At 33.2% G+C, this 11,451-nt stretch overlaps 1 protein-coding gene across 2 annotated transcripts; it reads left to right on the top strand.

Annotated features, from left to right (window-relative positions):
- The first annotated feature begins 1,785 nt into the window (after positions 1–1,785).
- LOC115978590 (PR5-like receptor kinase) lies at positions 1,786–5,335 on the top strand. Of its 2 annotated transcripts, XM_031100453.1 has the most exons (4): positions 2,531–2,618; positions 2,695–2,765; positions 3,584–3,697; positions 4,137–5,335. In XM_031100453.1, exons 1-4 carry the CDS (start codon positions 2,581–2,583, stop codon positions 5,303–5,305), a joined length of 1,392 nt encoding a protein of 463 aa, XP_030956313.1. In that variant the 5' UTR covers positions 2,531–2,580; the 3' UTR covers positions 5,306–5,335. The 2 variants fall into 2 exon arrangements, with proteins under 2 accessions (XP_030956312.1, XP_030956313.1); XM_031100452.1 differs by having other exon boundaries at positions 1,786–2,765.
- Positions 5,336–11,451: the final 6,116 nt, after the last annotated feature.

Here is an 11,451-nt window from a genome sequence, read left to right on the forward strand (position 1 = left end):
ACTACTCCAAACATAAAGGGGGAAAGTACTTTTTTCTATAATTTTTTTTCGTTGGTAAAACTTTGTGTTTTTTACTTTTAACAATGTGTTAAAAAAATCCAAGAAAACTGTCCGTAAAACTATGAATTTTGGCTCAACAAGTTTTCTAAACAAAGAAAAAAAAGTTAGGGGCACAATAAATGTCACGATATTTTCTCAATATCTTTATTTTAGCTATGGTGAGCTCTGGTATGATATTTTATAATTTTATTTTAGAGTAATACTACATCCACAACATTTTCACAACATATCCTAGATTGTAAATTGTTATTGATTTTTAATTGGGAAAACCACTTTAAACTATGCATAAAAAAAAAAAAAAACCAACTGAATAAAATTGTGTGAAACAGTGAATTTTTGCTCAACAAATTTGATTAAACCAAAAAAGAAGTCTAGAAACACAATAAAATGTCACAATATTTTTACAATACTTTTATTTTCAGCCGTGGTAAATTTCAGTTTGATATATTATCATTTATTTTATAGAAATGCTATCTTCGTAATATTTTCATAACAAATTATAAATGGCAAGTTGTTACTGATTTTAAAATGGAACATAACTGATATCACTTTTTTATCCATCAATAGTAGCTTATCACCTACGATTTGTTGTGAAATTAATGTGAAAATGTTGTGGATTTAGCAATTTTTTATTTGATCTATAAGAAATTGAGATCTCAACAATTGTGAAAATATTGTGATAACAATAAATGTTACAACATTTTCACAAAACATTTATTTTCAGTTATGGTTGATCACATTCTCATATTTTATTGTTTTATTTTGACCTATAAAAAATTGACATCTCAATAATTGTGTATTGTGAAATATGTTGTGTCAATATAACAATATGTATGTCAGTTCATATAAATATTTTAAAAAAGAGCACAAACCGATAATCGGAGAAAAAAGAAGAAAGGGCTAATAAAGTGATGAACAATATATATATTGAATAAATCAAAAAGTATTGTAACTACTACAGTAGCTTTTACACATTCACACAATAAATGTTACAACATTTTCACAAAATATTTATTTTTAGTTGTGGTTGGTCACAGCCTCATATTTTATTATTTTATTTGGATTTATAAAAAATTGACACCTCAATAATTATGAAAATATTATGAAATTTATTGTGTCGTATAACAATAACTTTATTTTTAGTTGTGGTTAGTTCCAGTATGATATTTTCTTTTGACCTATAAGGAATTAACATCTCAACAATTGTGAAAATATTGTGACAATTTATTGTGTTAACTAACAACTATATATATATATATATATATATATAAAGAGTTGACTGAGAAATATTACCCAAAAAAAAAGGAGGCCAGTGAACAGTGCAAATTGAACAAATCAAAAAAAAAAAGTAGCTATTATTATAACTTTATGGCATTCACACTTTTGTTATAAAAGTGTTGTGAAAAATGTTATGGATGCAGCACTTTTTTTTTCACAATAACTTTATTTTTAATTGTCGTTGGTTCTAATATGATATTTTATTTTGACCAATAAAGAATTAACATCTCAACGGTTGGGAAAATATTGTGACAGTTTATGATATCATCCGAAGGAGAATAAAAAAAGAAAAAAAAGGAAGAAGAGGGCAGCTAAACAGTGCAAAGGATTGAATAAACCAAATGATTGTAGTTTTCATTGTGGCGATAGCGCATTGGCGCTTTTTATATATAGAAAAGAGGCCAACAATAAAGTCTTTTTGAGTGTTCTGAGGTTTTAAAGAGTCTCTCCACCACACGTCAATGGAGAAGAAGATGAGTGGCAAATTCACCTCTGTGGGGTCTCTGGCTGTGGAACCAAGGGATTTTCCAATGAAAAGACTATATGTTTCAATTACAGCCTGTTTTAGCAAGTCTTCCTTATTCAATTTCCAAGTCAAGTACCCTGTAGTGCTAATCAGAGAAAAGAAGTAAATACAAAAACGTTTGTTTTATTTTAGTTTTGACTCTTTTGAGTAATACATTCTTCGTTGTGATATTTGTTTTTGCCAGTGAATCGAATTTTTGGGATGGCCTTTGGCTCTGTTTTTGTTTTCTTCCTTCTCACAAACCTCTTGCTGCTTCACTCAGCTGAAGAAGAAAAGAGCACACGCCCAAATTTTCCGTCCTTTCCATGTGGAAAATTCGGTACCATTGGCTTTCCATTCACCAATGTCTCATACCCATCGTGCGGTTTACTGCCGGTAAATTGTCATGAAACACCTCCAAAGATCCAACTGCCCCCACTGGGCTTGAGTGGAAAACCATATGAAGTTATAAACATCTCTTAAACAAACTTCACACAATCCATACGTACCAAGGACTTTTCACTTTTGGAATTCTTGAATACCAGTGAATGCCAATACTTAATCAATTTTACTCTTCACTACTCTCCATTTATCTCTTTTAAACTCACCACACCCAATCTGACCCTATTTAAATGCAATCGCATTCCTAATATTACTTCCCCTTTGGATCTTAAATATATGAGCTGCGGAGAATATGATCTCTACTATAATAATTCGAAACCTGCTTTTGCTTCTCTATGTCCAATCATTCAGCTCCCGGAAAAATGGCACGCAAGTAAGTATGGATTCAAATTGACTGCCGAGTACGACCTTAAAATACATGTATCTGATGCTTGTAGCAGTTGTTATAGTAGAGGAGGTCTATGTGAGCTTGGCAAGGAGGGAAATTTTAATTGTTCCGTTACGCCCATTACAGAGAAAGGTATAGACATCAGAATAACGCAAATTTTTTTGGTCTTACAGTTACACATATATTGAAAATGCTTATATAGTTCTTTGCATATAAATTTCTTTACATTCTTATGTTATAGTAAATCCTAACACAAGTGCTATATCATATTAGTTTCAAAATTAGGTTATGATAAATAGAAACAACACCGTTAAGCTTGCCATTCTCAAATACCTCATGCCAGAAACAAGTTTATGCATTTTGCATAGTTATAGAAAGAGAACTTTCAATATATCTCCAAAGATACAACTAGAGAGGAGAGGAAACCGATACAATTTTGAAATCATCTCTCACTTTGATATCATATCACTATGAAACAAAAAACCGGAGAGTTCCATAATGAAATTTGTGTGTTTGATGATACTTACAATTGTTATAGCAGAGGAATTTTCTTTGTGCCAATTTGGGGAAAGGTGTTGAAATGGGATTTTCCCATTACCAAAACTGCTTATAAATTTCGTTGGTTTCTATGTATTAATTATTATTCCTAATACATGTATATGACTTACTGCTATTCTATTCTATGCCACAATCCACAGACCTCTCTTCTGCAGCACTAGATTGAGTAGATTCAGATTGGCTCCTTTTAGGAAATTAGAAATAGATTGAACTGTCTTGTTATAAATCTATATTAGATAAATGTAATCCGATGTTCATTGTTCTTTGTTAAATACTGTTGAGATTTCAAAGAATACCAATTTTGCTTTGTCAATATGTTATATTGATTATTTTATTATTATCTAATTATCAACTAATAGTATTGTTCTTTGCTGCTTTTGATATGGATACAGGGAATAATACAGGGAGTAATACAGGGAATAATGCAGGGAGTAATATAGGGAATAATGCAAGGAATAATACAGGGAGTAATACAAGGAGTAAGAGATTGAATGTGATGGTGATAGGTAACATATTTATTTAATCAAATTTTTTGTTGAGACTAATGATAGGACATGCTATTCTATAGAACTCAAATGATTCCATATGGAAGCGATATAGTGTATTTTCAACACAAAAAACTGTGACCTTCCTTTTTTACCCCTTCTCATGATGTATCTAATTATCCAATCTTTAGAGTATTTTTGTTAATGCCTCCATTTGCTCCATTTTTTATTATTCAATAAGATGTAATTATATGTACAGAATCAATCGGTACAATAGCTAAAATTTTTATAATCCATGATTTTCCTCCAAGGTTCATTCTTAGCATGTGCTTCTTCATTGTTACTCTTGAGTCACCACAAGAAAATGCAAATTTATTGAGGTTCAAGACATTATCAATATGTAGTTTGAGTTACTGTCGTGTCAGCACATAACTTCATAATCTCATTTCTTTTAATACAGCTACTTCATCTGTTGCAATTGGTGTTCTGATGGTTATAATCTGCTGCTTCTTGAGAAAGTTCAAGATAATTAAAAGTATTAATTTTTGGAAGAAGTTCAAGTTAATTAAAAGTATTAATTTTTGGAAGAAGGAAACTCTAACTCATCAGAGTGTTGAGGCATTTCTAAAAAGTCATGGACCTCTTGTCGTTAGAAGATACAATTATGCTGATATAAAGACAATGACCAAGTCCTTTAATGACAAATTAGGCCAAGGGGGCTATGGTAGTGTCTATAAGGGGAAGTTACAAGACGGCTGTTTTGTGGCAGTGAAGGTTATGAAAGAATCGAAAGGTAATGGAGAGGAGTTCCTTAATGAGGTTGCAAGCATTAGTAGGACCTCCCATGTTAACATTGTCACTCTTAAGGGGTTTTGCTTTGAGGGTTCTAAAAGAGCTCTTATCTATGAGCTTATGCCTAATGGATCCCTTGAGAAGTTCATATATAAAGGAAATCCTTCAAGTTCTAATCATCATTTGGGGTGGGAAACATTATACAAGATTGCAATTGGCATTGCACGAGGCTTGGAGTACTTGCATAGAGGTTGCAACACACGAATTTTGCATTTTGACATAAAGCCTCACAACATTCTTTTGGATGAGAACTTTTGCCCAAAAATTTCTGATTTTGGCCTTGCAAAGATATGCCCTAGAGAAAAGAGTACTATATCAATGGTCGGTGCAAGAGGAACTACTGGATATATAGCTCCCGAAGTATTTTGTAGAAGTTTTGGAGGGATCTCTCACAAGTCAGATGTCTATAGCTATGGAATGATGGTTTTAGAAATGGTGGGAGGCCGAAAGAATATTGATGTTAGTGTTGATTTTACTAGTGAAATATATTTTCCACATTGGATTTACAAGCGTCTTGAACTAAATGAAGAATTAGGATTGTTAGGCCTTTTAGAGGAAGGAGATGAAGACACCGCAAGAAAGATGATAATAGTGAGTTTATGGTGCATACAAACTAACACCTCAAACCGACCATCAATGAGTAAAGTGGTGGATATGTTGGAAGGGAGTCTCGACTCTTTGCAAATCCCCCCCAAACCTTACTTGTTTTCTCCGCCAAGATCACCGATAGATTCTTCTACTGTAATGATGTCAATGCAATATGACTCTATGCACTAAAATATACTTTATTTTAGGGGAAACATTGACTCTATAGGAGGCATGAACTTTGTTGATTGTATTTATTTTTAGCTTGTTAAGGAAGATCTTTTCTATGTTGCTTAAAATATTTGATAAGACCTGATTTTATGGCTTTTCTTCTAATCTAATCTTGTCGTTAACCCGTGCAATACACAAGAAAGGAAAAAAAGGTATAACAATAATACTATTATAGTGAACAAATTTCATACTATGATGTGGTTTAATCTTACGTCGTGCTCTTGTTAGATCTGGTTAAGACGGCGAGGAATTCAAATATCTAGCAAGAATGTGTCATTAAATTTGGTGTATAATTATATATGCTGAATAATATCCACCCTATCCATATTATGTAATTTTCTCAGTGGCATATATTGTGCTCAATTAGATTTATTTTTCGATGTTTCTGAAAGAAAAAAAAAGATATATTTTCGATAATCTTGGGATTATACATTATGGACTTTGGAATTGGTAATGACATCACAGACCAAAGGCATGTCCATGTAGCGTACTCACTACCCAATGCACACGACTCTACCCTTCTCCACGATTGAAACAAGCCACAGAGATTTCCACAACAAACTTTTTGACTGTTCTCAGGTTTTGAAGAGGCAAGTGAGTCTTTCCTCTGCGTGTCAATGGGGTCAGATGAGCAGGAAACTCCCCTCAGTGGAGACTCTTTGGCATTGGTATGAAGAGATTTCCCAATGCACAGATCATATGTTTCAGATGGGTATCCGAACTTGTTCTCATTTTCATTTTATTTCAGCCTGTTTTCACACCGCTTCCATATCCAATTTCCAATTCAACTACCGTGTTAATCAGTGAAACCACGTACTATAATTAGTGAAGACAGAAGCTGTACAACCACGTTGTTATAGTTTAGAGTAAATACATTCTTATTTGTGATTTTCGTTTTTGCTACTGAATCGGGAATTTTGGGATGGTTTCTATCTGTTTGTTTTCTTTGTTCTCTCACACCTCTCGCTACTCAGTTGAAGAAGAAAAGAGAAAACAACCAAATTGTTCGCCCTTTCAATGTAAAAAATTCGGTATCATTGGCTTTCCATTCACGAATAGCGCAGACCCAAATCGGCAAATTGCAGTTTATTGCCAGTAAATTGTGACAAAACACCTCCTACAATCCAACTGGGGTGGACTTGAGGACCATATGAAGTTATTAACATCTCTTACACGTGTGACAGTAACACCACACTGTCCATGCGTATCAAGGACTTTTTACTTTCAGATTACTTGACTAGCCAAAAATGCGAATTCTTAACCAGTTTTATTTTTCCCCAACTCTCTATTAATCTTCTATGAAATTACCTCACCCATGCAGACCCTATTTAAATGCGATATAGTTTAGTGGTTTTTTTTTTTTTTTTTTTAAAATAATATTAATTAAATGTTATCTATTCAACTTTCTATATAAAAAATATATATATATATATATATATTTTTTTTTTGAGAGAGTTTCAACTTATGGCGTCCGCTCCTGATGATTGCTCTTTATCATCAGACCAAGACACCAATCAGTTTTTGGTGTAGGCGGGGATTGAACCCCAGATCTCTTATACAACCATCAGAGACTTTACCAATTTGCTCTTCTTACATGCAAATTTGCTAATTAATTTTTTATATTGAAGTTTTATTAACATCTCCCTTACTCAGGAAAATTAATTTTCAATGATTATTCAGCACATTTATAACATTTTTTTTTGGGTGAAATAATATAGGTTTTAATTGGGTTGGATTCCTATAGGCTTGATATTTGTTTGGGCCTTCTTAGAACTGGGGGAAAGAATTTAAAATCCACCCATTTCTTTATGTAATGGGAGCCTTAGGACCTGTTAAAATTTTTGGGATGAGTAGGGTCTACGCATAGAGTTGGCCATGGATTGGACAAAATTGAGCTCTAATCCAATTTGCAGATATCTCCTCCAACACACTAGATGACGATTTATAAAACTATCTATGCATATTACTTAAAGAAGTCACACGATTCATTAAAAAAGTCACGTGACTAAAATTACATGTGGATAATCTCTTCAATGGCCATATAATGGGTTAGAGATAAATAGCTCCAAATCAATTTCAAGCTAACTTTTATGTAACACTAAAGTTCTTATTTTTTATTTTTCAAATGGAAATTGAGCATTTGACATTTGGCAATGACTTGGATTCCAGCTGGACCTTGGACAGTGCAATACTTGAAACAAAAACTTTACCTCCAAACCAATTTAAATTTTTTTTCCCCCAATCCATTACATGGCGGTTAAAAACACTATTCTCGTGTACTTTTAGTCATATGACATTTCTTATAAATCATATGACTTGTTTAAATATTATATGTAGACAGTCTTATAAATCGCCACATAGTACGTTGAAGAAAAACCTTATCCAGGCTGGCCCCTAACCATTTTATGTAATTTTCTCAGTGGGATATGGCCCATTAGATATATCATTTATCTAATTATCTTTCAAGTTTAAATAATATTGGGATAAAATAATATGGATTATGGAATGGCACGGGCACCACATACCATGGGCATGTCCGAGGAGTAAGATGGCAAGTGGGTTGGTCAAGTTTATGTTTGGTTTAGCTCCATTACTTTTTTAGAGTAATGATAGGACCATAACTTTTACTACAACTTATTTACGTGGTAAGTCGTGAGTGGTGGAGTTGTGGACCCACCACTTTTACTCCATTACTGAAGACTTGCCACGTGAGCAAGTTGTGATCCTAACATTTTCCATTTTTATGGGGCCATTGATTGTCTATTTTGTACCCAATTCACAAAGACTCTAGTCCACACATATCCACGATTCAAACTAGTCGCAATGATTTCCACTACAAACTTTTGACTGGTCTGAGGTTTTGAAGAGTCGGGGAGTTAAGTGAGTCTTCCATTGAGCTTGAATGGGGAAGATGAGTAGAAACTCCTCAATGCACTGAGCATGTTTGAGAATTGAGATGGGTACCCCACCTATTTCAGCCTATTTTTTTCCCAAGTCTTTTATATCCACTTTCCAAGTAGTCAAGTATAATGTTAATCAGAGAAACCACATATTATATAGTGAAGAAATAAGACAAGAAGTTATACAAACATGTTCTTTTAGTTTAGAGTATTTAGATTCTTGGTTGTGATTTTTGTTTTTGCTAGTGAATTGGGAATTGTGGGATGGCTTCTTCTGTCTCTCTGTTTTCTTTGTTTTCTCACACCTTTTGCTTCTTCACTCAACTGAAGGAGAAGTAAAGAGAAAACTCCCAAAAATGAGAATACTTCACCAATTTTACTTTTCACAACTCTTCCATTCATCTCTTTTTAACTCACCACACCCAATCATACTCTATTTAAATGCAATCATTACTCATTCTAATGATAGTTCTCCCAGTTTTCCTTCTGAATGTTCAATTATTCGGGTCCCAGCTGTAAAAGAGCATTCAGATGACCTAAATTTAACTGCTGAGTTCGACCTTGAAGTGCAAGCATGATGTATCTGATGCTTGTAGCAGTTGTTACTGTGGAGGGGGTCTTTGCGAACATGACGAGGAGGGAAATTTCCCATGTGCCATTATAGAGAAAGGTAAAGACGTTAGAATAATTGAAATAGGACACAGTTTAATATTTAAATTTTGTAATTATTTAACTTTTTAGTATTTTTTTATGTAATTTTTGTTATTTTAAGTTTAGGTGATTTATTTCTTTATTTTAGGTGTTTTAATTTTTTTTAGTCAAATTAGGGTTTTATATACTTTTATTGCCGCCTTAGGGTTTGCTAGCTACCTTTGGGTTTTTAGCCACCCTAGGTTTTCTTTTTACTATTTAAACGCGTATATTGTTGCCTCCAAAGGCAATTCAATTTTTAGACTATTATCAATAGACACAGACTTTTGTCAAATTATTTTTCTAGTGGATTCCAGTTTTTCTCCTTGTGGATTCAGGGAAACCCCTCATGGATTCAAGGTTTACTACCAGAAGTTAATAAGTTTAGTTTTTGTCCCATCAAGACAGTATTGTGTGTGCTTTTTTTAGGCTTCCACAACGTCAGTTGGTATTAGAGCCTTGACATACCCTGATCTGATGGCTAACCAACGAGACGGTAACCACCATAACAATGACGGCGGTGACAATGGCAACAACCCAGTCCTCACTAGGGTTGAGTTCCTCGAGTTTTGTAAAGCGGCTTGTGATGAGAATCAACAATTTTGTGAGATGAGTCAGCAAATATAGGCGAAATCAAGCAAATGATTGCTACTCTTCTTGCTAGGAAATCATCTCACAACAACAATGATCAATATATTCAACAACGCACTCCTACCTACAGGAAAATTCCATTCTTTGACGGAGATATGTGTAAGTTGGATTTTATTGATTGCCTTCTTGATTTGGAAGAGTATTTTAATTTTTGGAAGATTTGTAATGAAGAAAAAGTGCAGCTTGCATCTAATAAATTGGACATGAAGTAGAGGAATGGTGGGAAGATGTTCAAATCGATAGAAAGCGGCACGGTAAGCATCCAATTTGCTCTTGGCAAAGAATGAAAAAGATATTAATTGATTTATGGTTTCCTAATGATTATTATGATATACTAAATTATACTAGTGTTGTGTATTCATATGAAAAGCAATATTTTCAAAACATGAAAGGTCAACTGCAAAACCAAAATTATCATAGCAAAGTCCATGTGTCAAGTAAAGGAAAGGGTTTGAGGGTTGAGAAGACGCAACCTATTTCTAAAGAAAATTTTGAAGTGGTTAAAAAAAAAAAAAAACGTGCAACAAGTTATTGAATTGAAGATTGAAGATACCACTTGTCAGAAGTTTGTTGAAGAGGTCAAAGAAAAGAAGGTTGAGCTGATTGTGGATAATGACAAAAACAAAGAGATGGTAATTGTTAAGAATATTGTGGAAGATCCAATTGAGGTTAAATATGAGGATAAGTCCACAACTCAAAATCCTCAGATTTTGGTTGAATTGTTGAAGATGACTACACAATATGTTGATTTTCTTGGAGTAGAAAATTTTAATTTTATAATCAATCCTTTGTTGATTAATGTTGCAAATAAATTGAAGGTAGATGAGAATAGATTTTATGCTACACTTTATGAAGAATTCAAGTTTCAAAACCAGATTAAGTCATTAAAGCATTCAAAGTATTTGTTTATTTGGGGTGGAAGATTTTAGATTTCAACCATCAACTCGAGGATGAGTTTGTTTCAAGTGGAGGGGTCTGATGTAGGACACGGTTCATTTAAATTTTGTAATTATTTAACTTCAGTATTTTTAAGTAATTTTTGTTATTTTAGGTTTAGGTGATTTATTTCCTTATTTTAGGTGTTTTTGATTTTTTTTAGTCAAATTAAGGTCTTATATGCTTTTGTAGCCGCTTTAGGGTTTTGCTAGCCGCCTTAGGATTTCTAGCCATCTTAGGTTTTCTTTTTACTATTTAAACACATATATTGTAGCTTCCAAAGGCAATTCAGTTTTCAAACTATTATTAGTAAACACAGACTTTTGTCAAATTATTTCTCTGGTAGATTTTAAATTTTCTCCTTGTGGATTCAAGAAAACCCCTCGTGGATTTGAGATTTACTATCAGAAGCTAATAAGTTTAGTTTCTATTCCATTAAGAGAGTATTGTGTGCGCTTTCTTTAAGCTTCTGTGACATCAATAACACACAAAAATTTTGAGCTACACACACATGTATTGAAAATGCTTATAGAGTTCTTTGCATTTGCATATGACTTTCTTTACAATCTTATGTTATCGTAAATCCTACTATTTCGGTTCCATGCCATGATTTACTCCACTACATTAATGGTTTTTAGCAAATTCATATTAGTTTCAAAATTAGGTTTTGAGAAATAGAAATAACTTTGTTACTCGTAAGCTTCCCATTCTGCGATAGGCAACTAGCTCACAACCAGAGGGTAGCTTATGCATCTTGCATAGTTATAGAAAGAGAACTTTCAACATATCTCCAAAGATCCAACTAGAGAGGAGTGGAAGACAGTATAATTTTCAAATCATCTGTTTGTCTGATCCTATAGTTATCCACCTGAAAATTTTACTCTCTTCTACCTCAATGTTCAATCATTCATCTTCCCCTAAATGCAAATG

The sequence above is a fragment of the Quercus lobata genome, chromosome 1 (assembly GCF_001633185.2).
Source record: "Quercus lobata isolate SW786 chromosome 1, ValleyOak3.0 Primary Assembly, whole genome shotgun sequence".
NCBI lineage: Eukaryota > Viridiplantae > Streptophyta > Magnoliopsida > Fagales > Fagaceae > Quercus > Quercus lobata.

Bases quoted from the DNA above. Each gene is read 5' to 3' on its own strand.
- LOC115978590 (XM_031100452.1), top strand. From the start codon at position 2,522: ATGAGCTGCGGAGAATATGATCTCTACTATAATAATTCGAAACCTGCT. The intron at 2,766-3,583 runs GTATAGACATCA...ATATGGATACAG, and splicing joins TACGCCCATTACAGAGAAAG to GGAATAATACAGGGAGTAAT. The intron at 3,698-4,136 runs GTAACATATTTA...CTTTTAATACAG, and splicing joins ATTGAATGTGATGGTGATAG to CTACTTCATCTGTTGCAATT.